Source organism: Lepisosteus platostomus, chromosome 8, assembly GCF_059453375.1.
Source record: "Lepisosteus platostomus isolate fLepPlt1 chromosome 8, fLepPlt1.hap1, whole genome shotgun sequence".
Taxonomy (NCBI): Eukaryota; Metazoa; Chordata; class Actinopteri; order Semionotiformes; family Lepisosteidae; genus Lepisosteus; species Lepisosteus platostomus.
Genome location: NC_142618.1, coordinates 41,740,826 through 41,757,320, shown reverse-complemented (window position 1 = coordinate 41,757,320; position 16,495 = coordinate 41,740,826). Strand labels below are relative to the sequence as shown.

Sequence of the window (16,495 nt, the reverse complement as noted above, 5' to 3'; positions counted from 1 at the left end):
TCTTATAGTATAAGTTATACCGTAGAAATCATTTGCCCCGCATAAAGATGGCTGTAGAGTTCCTGTGTGTTCAGGAAGTGTCGGTATCGGTGTGTGTGTTTACCGATTTGCTGAAGACATGGCCGAAAATACTGTAACGGTGACTGTTACATATGGTAATATTTGATGTATCTATTTCGAATACTTTGTTTTCAAGAATGATTTTAAGCTAATAGTATATCTTAGTTTAAAGATACTTAATGTTTGGTGTTTTTCTTAATTTAGTAGTCTTAACAATTAGCTACCTGCCTTTAACTCCTGTGTGAATGTCAAGTATTTCATAATAATGAATTAAATATGAATTTAGTTAACAAAGTAGGCATGCGACAAAAATATGACACTAATTCGTAACGAGTATTTGTCTTCATTATGCAGAAAAAAGGGGTTAAGAAAACGCATTTCCCCGTTTTCTCCAGAATGGCTAGCCGTATCCTCCGAAAGAAGTCACGATCCGCGATTGTTTAGAGATATCATGCCGGGACTTTCACAAAGTTTCGTGGGACATGTTTTTTGTGTATAATAAATTGAAGATCTTCCGAGAAACATGTAAGGCATCTGAAATTGCATTTTTAGGGAGGTTCTGGAGGTGATTTTCGAGCACATTCTGTTGTTTGCACAGGTACTGCCAAGCACAGCATCAATGTCGCCGGGCAGGAGAACCAGGAGCCACTGTTGAAGGATTTGGCTGAAGCGGTCGCTGGCGTCACGGGGGTGCCGGTCCCCTCCCAAAAACTTATTTTCAAAGGTGAAAGAGTGACGGATAACAAATCCGTTCTTTAAAAACGTTTGATGTAGATCTGTCATAAAAAAAATGTAGTCATTCTCTTTCTCACAACACGTAATAGCAGTTTCAATTCTTCCACCTGTTTGTCCTTCATCCATTTTCTAACCGCATTATCCAGCAGGGTTGTTGGAGAACTTGAGTCTGTCTTGGCAAACAAGGGAAGAAGGCAGGATACACCCTGTATGGGAAGCCAGTCCATTGCAAGACACCCACAGACACAAACACATACTGGGAGGAAACCCCACACAAATACAGGGAGAACATACAAACTCCACACACATAGCACCCCAGGTCTGGAATTGAAGGCAGGGCCTCTGCACTAAGAGGCAGCAATGCTAACTACTGCGTCACCATGCCACCCTATGGTCTTTTCACTATGTGCAATTCAAATACAATTAGCAAAATTAAAGTGACTGTGATTTTTTTTCATGAATTACAAACATAAGGACAGTTATAAACAGGAGGAAATCATTTGGCCCATTTCGCTTATTTGTTTGCTGATCCAAAAGCTTAGTTTGTTTGTTTCTTGTAGGATGCCAGGAAGCCTTCTTTAACAGCATGGGTGGCAGAATGTTCCGGATACCTAACCCTAAATACACACTCTTCACATTTCTGTTATTGTCATTGGGTCATTGGTCACTGTGAACTCTGACTTGGGTTAATACATGCCAGTACTTCTGTGTCTTTGTTCATTATTGATGAGATTCAGTTTCTTTAATCTGTCTGCAATTCATTTAGGGCCAGAAACCAAATGTTTCCCTTTAAGCTTTTGAAGTGGCTATGCCCATTTGGTTACAGGGGAACCAGAATTGTACAGAGTATTCCAGGTGGGATTTCGGGTTTTCCATACATGAAATTCTAAACATGTTTTTAAGATAGCATTATCTTAATATATCCCTTACCTTAGTCAAATACTACTTGAAGCCAACATGGTGTTAATTTAGTTTTGTCAGTATTAATTATAACAGATGAATCAGAGCTGACACTTTTAACAGTTGTTTCAGTTCCTAACAATGAACTCACTGTCCAGAATTGGGTCTATCTATCAAGTAAATCCTGTACCAAGTGTATTGGCAGCTGGGCATGAGTGACCTACCCGTTTCTCAGGGCTAAATATAGACACTGAGGAGTTAGAGGAGTTTTAAAATTTAGCTGCCACATCATGTAGCCTCTTATGTGTGAGTGATAGTATCTGTTTACTTGTTTTCACAATGTGGGTCTCATTGCCCTCTTTTCAGGGAAGTCTCTAAGGGAGATGGATCAGCCCCTGTCAGGCTTTGGGATAAAGCAGGGGTGTAAACTCATGTTGATAGGAAAAAGGGTAAGAATACTTCTCTTATCTGGCATCAGGTGGTTTCTTCCATATCAGATCTTGATTCCTTGATTGAACATGGGTTAAGTCAACACGTCAGCTGTTTTTAAGATCTTGATCTTGCTTGCCATATAAACCCTGCAGAAATCAAGCCATAGAGACCTTGAGCTTCAGATGATGGTACAGTGATTCCTAAGAAACTGCAGTATTTCATTGTTTACTGTTTATAGATTTATTTGGCTAATTCTTTTATCCAAAGCAACTTAAATTTGTACTCATACAGTTGTTATCTTTACAAATGAAGTACCTTACTCAAGGGTATAGGTGTCTTACTAAGGATTTAAACTGACAGCCTTCCAATTACAAATCCTGAACACTAACCACTGCTGCCCCTACCATAACTTTTTTTTGTAACATCAAGGGCAGGTGTTTTGCTTTAATAAAAACTGTATATCTGCATAGATAATAATGATTTTTTCCTATGACAGAAATCAAAGCTAGGTAAGAAGTGTGTTTTTCCTTTCAGACATGGATGGAATGGCATTTTGATTTTTCTTTTACTAGCTAATTTCAAATTTCAAATTTCATTTTGGTTCCAGCAGACCAAGTCTATATAGCCATGATGAAATGCATAATTCCAATCAAATTATGTAGAAAGTTGGTGTCAGTTGTTTTCTTGAATACAAATTGTAGCAAACTGTGATTTCCTCTTTCTAGAATAGCCCGGAAGAGGAGTTGGAATTGAAGAAACTGAAAGATATTGAGAAGTCGGTTGAACAGACTACTAAGAAGCTTGAAAAAGTGGATGGTGAGCTGACAGGCTTGAAGAACGTGAGTAGTATTCTGAGTTTGGCTGTGGGGGGCCTGTACAAACTTGTGATCAATCATATTGTTGTTCCATTTTCTGGCAGAAAGTTTAAAACATAAGACTGGTGCTTCCCATGGAATTACACCATATTTGTTGAAAGTAAGCAAACACCCCTACATGAAGGAAGGAACTTTCCTGCTATTCTGTAGTATTTAACAGATCCCTGAACTGCCAGTTAGGCTTATTACGTGATACAACACAAGAACTTCAAAATACACAGTTGAAAACAGTAAAGAATACAGCAGATATGGTAAAGGTACCCAACTGCATTGTGTCCTGGTCATCGGGTCTCAGTTAATTAAAATCATTGAAGTCGGCTACTCTTTGATATCAGACTTTTAAGTGTCAGCAGTGGTAATAAACCTTTTGTGTATTCAGAATAATCAAGAGGAAGTTTAAAGTAAATTATAGTATTAATTCTAAAGGTTGTGTTTACTGTTTTTACAGTATTTTACTTGTCCTTATGTTTTATTTTTCTATGCAGGGCTTCTTGGCAAAGGACCTACAGGCTGAAGCTTTGAACAAGCTTGATCAGAGAGTGAAAGGGGCAGCTGAGCAGTTTATGAAATTTCTGGAACAAATGGATGCCATGGTACTCTAAGAATGTGAATATGAAGCCTAACTGTATTGTTGTCCACCCAGCACATTGTATTTCAAGATCACAATTTAACCCACATCCAGAGCGTGCAAAGGCACTCCCAGTAATACAAGAAACTAATATTAACTCCACAACTAGAGCGTTTGTAGGAATGAGGACTGAAAAGAGGGTGAGGTAGAAAATATATGAATTCATTTTTAATTAACTGTAAAAGAGGGAGGCTCTAAAAAGCCCATTGACAACTTAATGGCAGCTTTCTCCTCTGCTTTTATCCTGTTTCCTAGTTTTTTATGGAGGTGTTGTGCTGTTTTCAACAGCCTCTGTCTTGTGTGATTACTGTAGGTGGCAGCTGCTGTCCGTCACAACTGTCTGCCGTTTCTGTGAAGATACAGCGAGAATCTTGTGTCCACAGCTCTCTCTTCTATAAACCCTTCTCTGCACTCAACTGAAAACAAAGTGTTTGAGCTCAACCACAAACCACTTTTCAGTTCCCATGAAAAGTCTTTCTTACTTCATAGAGACAGCATAAGTAATGACAAGACACTGTGAGATTTTTTAAATGAAAATGTTAGAGATTGTTTCAGTAGTGTTAAATTTCTTTTTCAAATTTAGCCTGTACACATTGTCTGACGCTTTATTAGTTATAATAATGAAGCAGACCTATCCGTATGTTTGCTACCCTGATAACTAAATTGCTGCAAGTTTTGTTTATTCTTTACAAGGAACTTTGTGAATATTTTGTAAAAACAGAGCAATTGGGGATACAGTTTTCAACTGAATTACAATTGTAGAATATTCTGTCTGGACGATATGTAGAAACCGTTGATTACATTTTACAAAAGCACTTGTTTGGAAGTCCTTTCTGTGAAGTCGTAGCTGACCGTAAGTGATAGTAAAGCATTTCAGTGTGGTGCACTACAGACTAATCATTAAACCTTCACATGTAGCCTTTTAAGTCTTTTTTTGTGTAGTTTCTGGTTTTGAGATGAATGAAAGCAAACATTGAAGAAAGCGGTTTATTTAATTTTTTTCAGACCTTTCCAGAGAATTTTAATGACTGCAGAATGAAGAGGAAAGGACTGGTTAAAACTGTGCAGGTGAGGTCTTCAGTACTGTTGTTGATTAATGTGGTAACTGAATGAACAGGAATAAAATGCTGTGATGATCTGAAATGCAGTTTTTTCTTTTTTTTTAACAAGAACATATTCAATCCTTGCTCGTTGATAAGAGATTTGTTGTCAGAAACTTTATCTCAGTCCCCCAAAGTGTTCTGTTTTGTACCCTGTGGCTACCAGAGTTGGCTTCTTCAAATAAACATTTACTTACACATTGGAGATTGAGCTCAACAACATATGACAGTTTCTTGTCATATTACTGCATTTAATTGGTAATGTAGGATGAGGCTAATATGTATAACCTGAAGACATTTCAGACAGAAGTCTTTTTTTGGCCAGTTATTTTCAGCATCTTTGCCCAAGATTTTGAATGTCTCACCTTCATTCTGCCATTTCCCCCACCTCCCACAGGCATGCCTGGCTCAGTGCGACAAGATAGAAGCTGGAATTTCAGATCACCTGGCAAAGATACAGTCAAAGAACTTGGCACTGGCTGAATAGCATGTCTAGAAAGCCAGCTCATAGTAGTTCCTAGTTCGTTGCTCTGTGAGCAATATAAACCACAAGAGAGTGCTCCTTGTTTGGAGTAGGTTATTTATCTGCAGTAAGCAAAACATTAAGCATTTTTTTTTCATTTCTGGAAAACTATTACTGTAGTTCTTCAAAGACTAGATCAGAGGCAGGTAAACAATATGTGTCAGTCTGTTGTTGTATAAACATTTCCTTACTGTCAGTAAACCTCAAATTGATCAAGATGATTATCAGTCATGTAACTGTACTCCCTTAAACCAGCACTTCTTTGAAGTTTTGTTTTTATGGATGCCACAAACTGCTTATCTTGTGAAGCCCTGTACTTGTTCTTGTATTTCTGGTTGGTGTTTTAATTAAAGTAATTTCTGAGGTGTTTCCATTTGTGTGGTCATTTCTGAGTATAATGGGGTCAATGTGACTGACAGAATTTGCTTTAAGTCTGGACTCCACCATTCAGTGAATCTGGGAAAAATATTGTCTCTGTAATAGCCCATCAGTTTGCAGTGTATGAACTACTGCTACGGCTGAAAAGCTGCCTTTTGCTGAGTGAAGAATATTAAAAAGTAAACTAGCACAAAAAATCACAGATTATCCTGTCCAAATAGTATTTAGAAACATCTGACTATATTTTCCATTGGTTGGTAGATAGGCATGTAAAAGCCCACTACACATTTTTAATATTAATTAATTTGTGTTGTAAAGGAGCTGCATCACTGAATCACTGCAGTGATTCCCTGTTCTTCACGGAAGGGGTGCTGGATTGTGGATGTACAGTCAATATACAGTTTAAATTCTGGAAATAAAGTTGCATAAACCTAAGCTTCTTTAATCCTAATAACAAAAATAACCAAATTATTTTTGGGTTAACATAATTCTGAGAGTGAATGAAGTATTCATGTCTTGTAATGAGTTTCTCAGCAAAATCTTATTACGAACAGGCCCTTCTCTGTCATCTTGCCAAAACAGCTAAGGAGGAAGTATGACTACTAGAATAGAATAAACACCCTTTAACACCACTGTGCGTCACCTGATAACACTACTGACACACCTGCACAGATCACCTCGATTCAATACTAGGCTCTTGAGTCCTGCTCTGTCTGTGATGTCTGCAGCAGTGAGGTGGAATCTGATTCGAATTCAAGAAGAGAAACTGAGACCACTTGCTTTTCACATAAAAAAAATTTGGGGGAAGAAAAATGATTTACTTTTTAAATGCGTTTTCATTACTCCACTGTGGTATTATACAATAGTATAGAAAAGTAATTTTACAATGAGTTATTGTATAATTAATTGTATAATATTAAAACCCCATTAGTAATACATGTACTGTTCTTCCTTAAATAAACAACTGCTTATGCCAACTGATGCATAAGTGTACAGTATAATAAATATATGAAAAATATTCTTTGACTTGTAGCAACGATATAGTATAGTTCCATAACACAAGGAACATCTTACATATTTGTGAAAAAGTTGGTCTATTTTTTTCATCATTATGGTGTTTAATAACACTAGAAATTAATTAATTTCCATAAAGGCATGTGATTTTAATTGTTGACTACAAAAATATTTTCTTTAATGTGAATAGTGAAAACTACCATGTGGCTAGAAACCCCATGAATCTGTACTGTAGTAGCAGTTAATGAAGTCTCAACACTTATTGTCAGTTTATTCAAACCCCTCACACTGACACACGTGTGGAAAACATGTCTTCTGAACCCATGTCCATACTTTCCCTTCCCTTGTCATAACATCACCAGCTGAGTCTGTAGCTATGAGGAAAGATTTTCTTGTGTAGATAGTCAACTGTCTCCGCACGGTTCTGCAGCTTCTCAAACTCAAAGAACGGTATCTAGGATAGAGAAAGGGCAATTCATTTTAGAAATCAAAACTTGCTGGAATCAAATCAGTTACTGTTCTAGCACAGGCAAGTCAGCTCAAGAGGGTTTTCCCAACATCTACAACAGACATACATGCAGGCTATTACAACAGCTGATTGACCTTTCTACATTCACCATGTTTAAACGAAAAGAGACAAAATGTTTTTGAAAGGTTAAGTCACTGATAGCTGATGAAAAGGAGATTAAAAAGACTCCAGAGCACCGTGTTGTCCCTTCATTTAGAAATCCATGCCCATACAGGGTGGGCCAGAGCCATCTGTGAGGAAAGACTGAAGGAAAAATACCTGCACAACTTCGTAACCCAGCAGTTTCAAATGGCGTGTCTTTATGGCTTCTTTACCCAGCAAGTGATGAGTATTAGCACAGAACCTCTTTTGCCCATCAATGCACACTGCTATCCTGTAGTTTAAAACCAAAACAACAAAAATGTTACTAATAATAATGTTTTGAAGAAGATGAAAAAAAAAGCTTTTCTGCCATTATTAAATATTTCTATTTTCATTATTCGGGACAATGTATGCCAAGGGATTACAATGAGTGTAGGATCACTGAGTAACAGAAGACTACTGAACACAGTTTTATAAGAAACACAGCTGGAATTAAATTGTTTACTGTTCTAGCCCAGGCAAGTCAAGGCAAGAGGGTTTTCATACAGCTACAATACAATACAACACACAGACATGCAGATTATTACAACAGCTGACTGACTTTTCTACATTCATTATGTTAAAAAAAAATGAGGAGATTAAAAGGCTCCAAACTCTATGATTAATACATGGAGTTATACTGGGATTGTTTGACTCAATCATTTGCAATACAGCATCACTTAATCACTTAAAGCTCACAATACTGGATATTACTAAGAAATTAAGAGTTACAACACGATAAAAATGTTTACAACTTTAAACTGCCTTACATAAAACAGAAAGTTCTGTCAGCTTCTAAATTACCAAAGGAGCAGTAAAACAAAAAAAAGGATGCACAAGTCTGAAAATAAGAATGTGCACTCAAATCCTAAACATTCATCCCGTTTATTCTGTAACTGCAGCTAGCAGACTTGCCTCTTACAGACATCTTCATGGTGGCTGGCTGGCAGCACATATCCTTCCCCGTCCAGTTTGAGTTCCACATCTGTCAAGACGCAAATATTCAAAATTTCAAATAACACCAATTTCAATCAATTTTTGTTGGGTACATCTGCAATGGATAAAGAACTACACAAGCTAGGTGGTTGTCCTGATGCAGCCGGGGACAATACAACTGATAATTTCCACCCTTGTATCTGACGGGATTATCCAGTGTATGATTATATCTATTCTGCCTGATACTTCCACTTGTTAAACACTTTTTATAATTGAGCTTTTCTGTCGCAGCTTCTTTTCTCTGTGCTACAATAGTATACAGACTTCTCACCAGGTTGCCATTGTAAATGCTAATTTGTTCTCAACTGAACTATCTGGTTAAATAATGGATTATTGTAAAAAGGATGAATATTACTGTGACCTCTGTTCTAGTTTGTCCTGTTATATATTATGGAGTAGGTTCAAACATTTCAGACGCAAGGAACAAAAAGTTGTTTCAGTTCCCTTCATTAAGCTTTCTTTTTACAATGTAGGGAAATACAATGCACACAGAATTAATTTTACCACTGAGGCGTTCAACATACAGTATGAAGCAGTAGTAACTGCTTAAACCACAATTTGACCTGATTTCACTTCTTCCTCACCATTAAAAGAAAATAACCAGGGGGGGCCCAGGCTGTGCTGGGGCTCTGCATTAAATTCTTACGGTGATATCAGCGTGGAATTTGTATGTTTTCACTGTGACTTTCCTTCAGGTACTCCGGTTCCCACCCACGGTCCAAAGGCATACTGGTACGTTAACTGGCTTCTAAAATAAGCCTTGCTCTGTGTGTGTGTGTGTGTGTGTCTGAGAGCCCTGCAGTAGACTGGCATCTCGTCTCGGGTATATCCTGCCTTGTGCTCATTTCTTGCCGGGATACACTCAAGCTCCCCTGCAGCTCTCAACTGGAATAAGCGGTCAGAAAATGGATGAATGCTAGTTCAAATATTACAAAAGTCATTAGGAATAACACCACCCAAGAATTACATGTACGGAAAAGGATTATGGGGTATGGATTTCGGTCAAATTTTGGCTTAACCCATTTGGTTGAGGTCTGACCTCACAGGGTGGTCCCCTGCAGAGTGAGGCGTGACCAAGGGGTGGCTGCAGGGATGAAGATGGGATGCAGGAAGGATGAAAAAAAAAGACGTATGTGAGGCAGAGAAGGGACTAATATAAAGTATTCCTAATGGTTTCAGGTAAGGAATCGACGACCCCCGCGAGTGTGAATTACTGACAGCTGCGTCTGACTGAGCTTTGGCTGTTGTCAACCCTCCCCAACATTCATTATAAACTCCATTCGTTTGTCTAATTGGCTTATGAAAAAATTAGCCCTGATATGACTGTATGTGTTTATGTCTGTGTGTCCTCCGCGATGGCGATGGATGTGTCCAGCCTTGTGCCCACTGCTTGCCGAGTCCCCACGACCCTGTACTGGATACCAGTTATAGAAAATGGATGGATGGATGGAGAAAATGCCAGCTAATTGTTATATATAACTTTTGGAGCACTCATACCTAAAGTATAGCAGTAAGGCGTCAGCACATTCGAAGCAAAGTAGTCACGGGCCCCGAGGAGGTCAAGGAGTCCCATTTTGACCCGATTGTAAAGGTGCCTGTCCACTGGCGTCTCAAGGGAGCGGCCAGAGGTGAGGAACGATTTCACACGGTACTTGGGAAGGAGGTTAGGACCCTGCAAAAAAGAGTTAAGAGACTCTGTTTTCAACCTTGCGATTTGTTAACCACCACTGAGGGCACGAGGCACAGAGAAGTCAGACACTAGTTATTCCCTGTTCTTTGAATATTCTTTCATTTCTATCATTCCAGTTGGTGCCAGAATGGAGGATGATTCTCTATAGAAGAGCAAGGATACCACAGTTACCCATTACTCGATAAATGATTGTGTAGTAAAGACAACCACAAAAGGTTAAAGGGTCCATCAGGCCCTATAGATATGAAATGTGAAAATAGAAAAGACCAATATATCTACCTATTCAAGTACAGGAAGCTTTATTATAACCAGTGGAAGAAAAAACACACTTGGAAGCTGCATTCTGCAGATGTACCTCATAAAAGGGGCACTCCAGTTTCACTGTCATATAGAGCTGGGTCAACTGTGCAAGCAGTACCCTGTCCAAGCCAGTGCCCTGCTCTGAAAGAAGATCAAAGAGCAAAGATTAAATAATGAAATTAAAATCATTTTAACAAACATGGATGAGGCTAAAAGATCATGATACTGCGTATCATATGCTGTACACAGATCATATACACTTACTTGCTCACTCATCACACAAAAATCCACGCACCTCACACCATAAACAATAAAGAAGTGAAGCAGAAAAAGCTTGTGTGACTTTAATTCTGTGTGTCCTGGAATTAATGAACTGAAGAGTTTCTAATTAAAATGTTGATCAGTCACTCTGATCACTGCACACAGTAGCATTTGACTACTGAGACTACTGATGTTGGTTTCAAGAATACACAATCCCATCTAGTGCTACAGTTTACACACTTGAAACTGAAGCTATAAAATGCAGGCAATAGCACACATTGTTATGTGCCGCTTTAAGATGAGAACATACACTTAAAATATATGTAAATAATGAAGTCTCAAAATAAAAGGAAAATACCCAATCCACTGACTTCTTCTTAAGCCTAATTATAAATAGTTCAGGTGGGTAGCTGCGTCAGCATGAGAAGCCTGCAAAGGAACAAGTAATGGGTTTATTCCCTGCTGAAAGGAGAAGAAAGAAAACAACATTTCGGCTGTGGAGCCTTCTTCGGGTGACACCCTGTAACTCACAACTGGCAACCCACTGAAGCTCGGCAGGTGTGAGCCTGGTCAGTACCTGGATGGGAGACCTCCTGGGAAAAGCTAAGACAGCTGCTGGAAGAGGTGTTAGAGTGGCCAGTAGGTGGTGCTCACCCTGCAGTGTGTGTGGGTCCTAATGCCCCAGTATAGTGACGGGGACAGTATACTCTAAAAATGCGCCATCCTTCAGATGAGACGTAGAACCGAGGTCCTAACTCTCTGTGGTCCTTAAAAATCACAGGGTGCTTCTCAAAAAGAGTAGGCATGTTACCCTGATGTCCTGGCCAAATTTCCCATTGGCCTTTACCAATAATGGCCTCCTAATTATCTCTATATGATAATCTATCAATTGGCTTCATCACTCTGCTCTCCTCCCCACTGATAGCTGATGTGTGGTGAGAGCTCTGGCGCACTATAGCTGCCGTCACATCATCCAGGTGGATGCTGCACATTGGTGGTGGTGGAGGGGTCCCCATTACCTGTGAAGCACTTTGAGTAGAGTGTCCAGAAAAGCGCTATGTAAGTGTAAGTAATTATAATTATTACCACATTCATCAGAGCCCATAGAGAAGACCTTACCTTCCAGCTGCTGAAGGAAATAGGGATTGAAAACCTTGGCCATGAAATTCACAGGGAACCTTTCGATTAGGGTGCAGGAGTGGAGCAGGTTGAGTAGTGTGCGGGGCTGGAACTGAGAAAACTGTGTGTGCAGGATCCCCTCCACCTTGTGGAAGAGCTCCCCGGTGTTGGGGGGCAGGTACCCCAGCTTTCCAAAGGGCATGATCTGCCGAGCAATCTGGCTGGTGTTGTAGGAGTCTGCCCTGTACACGAAGCTCTCTGCCACTGTGTCAAATATAGCTTTGGAGAGGATCTGCCGGCGTCCGCAGTACTGCATGACCTTGGCGACGGCCTCGGGGTGCATGGTGTAAGTGTTCCTGGGCACATGTCGCTCCAGTGCTTCCACAAAGTACTGGTCGCTGTGGCCAAAGTGCATGAGGGCTCCCAGCACTTCCACCAGCTCACTGTCTGTGAAACGGTGGACGTGCTTCACCGAGTGCTTGCAGAGGCTTATGACCAAAGGAACGGCCCGGGTTTGGCTCAGGACAACTAAGGCATTCAGTATCTGGCTGATAGAGGCTGGTTTCAGTGAGGCGGCTCTGGAAAGGGTGTAGCTGTTCATGGAGTTCAAGAGGTGCTGGTATTGGCCTCGTTCCCCAATTCCAGTCTGCAAAAGGCCGTAGACCTGCGTCAACTCCTCCAAGCTCCATTCCTTTACCTCGTGTCCTTGTATCTGCTCCATGACTTGCTTTAGCATTACAGATCTAGATCCCTCCAATGCTAAAAGTGCCTCAGCCAAAATGCAGAGGTTTCTGATGGGCATCTGTCCCCTGTCCAGCCGACGTTGGCTCTCAGAGACCAGACGCACCATCAGGGAGCTCCAAGGGTCAACGTACAGTCGCGTGCAGGCGTGAAGGGCAGACAACAGCCCGGCATCTGTCAGCCTCTGGGAATCGTGCTCAAACTGGAAGCAGACTGCCTTGAAGACATCGTGGTCCAGAACAGTTGGGTCCTTCAGCCCACACTTGTCATGTTCCAGAGCAGCGATCGTCTGCAGAGCCGAGGCAGCCATCATGTCAGACATGCTTTTCAATGAAAGAAGGAGTCTGAACACCTGCCTGCTGGACGAGCAGTGTCTGAGTTGATCTGCAAACGTCCGCTCATCCATGGATGTGGATTGCTGGTCGGTGAGCCTAAACCCATCTGAGGCATCTCCATGCAGACAAACAGAGCCCCCAGCAAAGTACACTTGATCCCTGATGGTCGACAGAGCGGCTTTTTGATGATCACGCAGGAATCTCCTGCATCCTTGCCCTGTCGTGCAACAGCTGGAAGGTCTCCGGAGGCACACTGGGCACGGCAGCTGCCTGTAGGAGCTGGCGCATCGTGAAAGACATGCTGCACTGTGAAGGAAGCGAAAGTGCTGTACTGCTCGAGTCGCCCTCAGACACCCCTGCAGAAACCTGAAAGCCATTGCATGCTGGAGAGCTTATCAGCAGGTACTGGACCTCCTGTGGGGACATGAAAGATTAAACATTGGTAAAATATATTGTCTAAAACTGTTGAAATACTTATCTAAATTACTGGTAAAATAAATGTATCCTTGTTTGACACAGATACAATTATGATTCACGTACTGACAGAGTCTAACACATACCGACCTGTTACGTGACCTTATTTACACTGGTGTCACTGTCAGTTAGCATTTTCACCTGTATCTTCTCAGGACGTTTTATTATACAGAGTTCACAAAACCCGCACCCTGAACACTCATGTGCTACCTCTATCAAATCATCTTAGTTTAATTAAATACTGGTTTCAATGATTTAAATACTTCACTTAATTATCCCCTGTTGATAAAATCATTGCAGTACTCAAATACTACATTCCTATACTGGACATGAATTCAAGGATAGGAACAGGTGTACATAAAGTAGTAAAACACTATAGTACAACAATAGATATCACACTTTCTGTTCACAGATTCATTATGTTAAATCTAGAAAAAACGCTATTGCTCTTCACTTTTGCACCAAAAGATCGAAAGGACATTTCGATTACTACACTTTAGAAAAACCTTCTAAATTTAAATTCTAATTATGTACCCCAAAGTCAGCATCCTCATATCCTTTTAAATAAAATGTATCCAAATGTATAAATGTGTCCTTTTTCTAATCAGTGTGTAAAAGCAACACACATCTTTGCCCTTGTGCATCTAGGCGGAAGTGAATGTTAGACATACTACCGCGTTATGATCTAAATGGTTGCTCTTTGCCAGTACATTTAACGGTTTATTGAAATAATAAGACTTGTTAAAGTGCAAAAATAAGCAGAAAATGTTTACCTTTCAGATATTCACTACACTTCAGGAAATACGGTTGAAAAGCAGCGGCATGGTTGTGTAATGTTGTTACAACTTCCGAGTTCGGCGACTCAAGCCGGTATTTTTGTACCGTAAAATCCAGTAGAATGGCGCAATTACTTTTTGGGTGAACTTGTGCGCATAAAAAACACACTATTGTAGTAGATCCATTATGAGAAATCAATTTATCTATATGGAAAGAAAACTTTAACAGAGACGGTGAGTAAAGCAAATCCCAGCCCCGCCAAGGTATGCCAGACCAATGCAGACCCACAAAGTATAAATAGTTCATGACAACCCAGCATACCTTTGGAAAGTGTAAGAAACCTACTTTTCTTCTCTCACCAAAACATTATTATCATTATCCTCCTAATAATAATAATAATAATAATAATAATAATAATAATAAAAATAATAATAAACTTTATTTGATATAGCACCTTTAAATTTGGCTTCTCAAAGCGCTTTACAGTATGACAACAACAAGGAGACAGTAGATGGGGGTACTGAATACAATAGGAGCAGAGGGGTAAAGAACAGAACCAGTTAAGTAAAGGCTCTTCTAAAGAAGAAGGTTTTGAGTCTGGGTTTGTAGGAATTTAGAGAATGTGACTCTCTGATATCCATGGGGAGAGAGTTACAGAGCTTTGTGCATAACAAGAGAAGGCCCTGTCACTCAGAGTGTAGATGGGCTTAGGAAACAGATAGGAGACCAGAATTAAAAGGGTGAAGGTCGCTAGGTAGGGAGTAGGATGATAGTAGTTCAGACAGGTAGTGAGGTGCCAAGCCATGCAGAGCCTTATAGGTGAGCATTAGAATTTTGATGTCGACACGAAACTTTACTGGAAGCTGGTGCAAGGACTCCAGGATGGGAGTAATCACTTGCACTAGACCTGGTCAGGATTCTGGCTGCCAAATTTTGGACATACTGCAGTTTGCTCAATGTGGATTTAGAAACCCCAGTGAGTAGAGCAGTACAGTAGTCAATTCGGGAGAGGACAAATGTCTTGATCAACTTTTCAGCAACAGTTAGTGATAACATAGGATGCAATCTGGCAATATTTCTAAAGAGAAGGAATGATGTTTTGACAATTCTTTGAAAAAGCGGGTCAAATGTCAAGCCTGAATCAAATATCACCCCCAAGTTTTTCAATTTAGACTGAAGCTCAAGTACAGTACAATCCACAGACAGGGTTACAGCATTGGCTGAACAAAGTTGATGGGAGGTGCTAATAAGCATAACTTTAGTCTAGTCACAGTTTAGATTAAGGAAGTTTTGAGTCATCCATGTTTTAATGTTGGACAAGCAATTAGAGAGAATAGAGACAGCCACATCAGTGTCAGGTTTGATATGGATGTAGATCTGAATATCACCAGCAAAGAAGTGATATTTGAGGCATGCGATCTTGAAAGCTGACCAAGTGGAAACATGTAAATGATGAAAAATAGTATCTACAACATAGCTTCTTGTTGCTGAATGACATTACTCCCACAGGGTATGGCTATAGATACAAAACTCAGTTGTTTGAAGCAGTGGTTTAGCACTCAGTCATTGCTTCGATGTTGGTCTAAATATAATTCTTCTGCAGAAGTCCACTCCATCTTTTGACTTTGGTTTTTAACACTAAAGATAGTTTAGGTTTACTTTAAGCCTTCTACTTGGCTTCTACCTGAATGTTCAGAGCTACAGTATTACCACTGCTTTGCCCAGCATATGCTAATATTTTATTATATATACAGTACAGTATAACTAGACATGCTCCACCACTACTGAATTCTTCTGGAGTATTTTAGCATGTATTATTGTTGTTGGTAATTTACTATTCTTATTACAATTACTGTGTAAAAGCTTTAGTGCCTCATCAATATTTATCTAGATTATCCAAGGACCAGTGCCATCTGCCTTCATTGGTTTCTTATTACCAAGAAGCGGTTTATAAAACATGGCTTTACTTTAAATCTGATGTGGTCCAATACGTATGGCAAGATATGCATGTTTGCTGCTCTTACCAATTACTGTCTTGCGCAAGGCAGAAACATGCTTCCACAAGTGTGAGCAAGATCAGCACTCCTGGTTTCTGATAGCTGCAGCTCTTTTCCAACACAACAATCTCTGTCCTCTGGGACTGCCTTTTTATTTCAGATATCAGAGAATTGTAACCACATGATCTGCATTATTGATCACACAATCAAGGAAGAAGCCACTGCAGTGAAGATTTTCACAATTTTTTAAACAAACATGTTTAGCAAATGGCTAATTTGTATGGCTAATAGCACACGGCATTGATCTCTTGACTGAGGTCCACTTTTTAAAGGCACAGGAAAGGGCAATTGTGTATCGGCTGAGCACAGCTCTTTAACATTAAGTTAAGTCCAACCTTACACACATGGTTCAACTGTAACAGTTCTGACACCTTTTTATTTTTATTATAGTAAATAAGAGCTAAACCTAGTATGAAGTGTCCACCCTGTAATATTTTCCATATTTTATACA

The 16,495-nt window shown here is 39.9% G+C and overlaps 2 protein-coding genes across 4 annotated transcripts; one reads left to right on the top strand and one right to left on the bottom strand.

The window, feature by feature from the left end:
* The first annotated feature begins 19 nt into the window (after nt 1–19).
* bag1 (BAG cochaperone 1) lies at nt 20–5,622 on the top strand. Its single transcript, XM_088643457.1, has 7 exons — nt 20–155; nt 659–784; nt 2,062–2,144; nt 2,853–2,966; nt 3,488–3,595; nt 4,636–4,698; nt 5,128–5,622. Exons 1-7 carry the CDS (start codon nt 119–121, stop codon nt 5,215–5,217), a joined length of 621 nt encoding a protein of 206 aa, XP_088499583.1. The 5' UTR covers nt 20–118; the 3' UTR covers nt 5,218–5,622.
* An 806-nt stretch (nt 5,623–6,428) lies between these two features.
* On the bottom strand, nt 6,429–14,120 carry fastkd3 (FASTK mitochondrial RNA regulator 3). Of its 3 annotated transcripts, none has more exons than XM_088643452.1 (7): nt 13,984–14,120; nt 11,661–13,150; nt 10,336–10,421; nt 9,788–9,962; nt 8,210–8,279; nt 7,433–7,547; nt 6,429–7,099 (listed from the first exon to the last, which is right to left on the bottom strand). In XM_088643452.1, the coding sequence occupies exons 2-7, from the start codon at nt 13,111–13,113 to the stop codon at nt 7,001–7,003; spliced, it is 1,998 nt and encodes a 665-aa protein (XP_088499578.1). In that variant the 5' UTR covers nt 13,114–13,150; nt 13,984–14,120; the 3' UTR covers nt 6,429–7,000. The 3 variants fall into 3 exon arrangements, with proteins under 3 accessions (XP_088499578.1, XP_088499580.1, XP_088499579.1); XM_088643454.1 differs by lacking the exon at nt 13,984–14,120 and adding an exon at nt 13,745–13,859; XM_088643453.1 differs by lacking the exon at nt 13,984–14,120 and adding an exon at nt 13,301–13,697.
* Nucleotides 14,121–16,495: the final 2,375 nt, after the last annotated feature.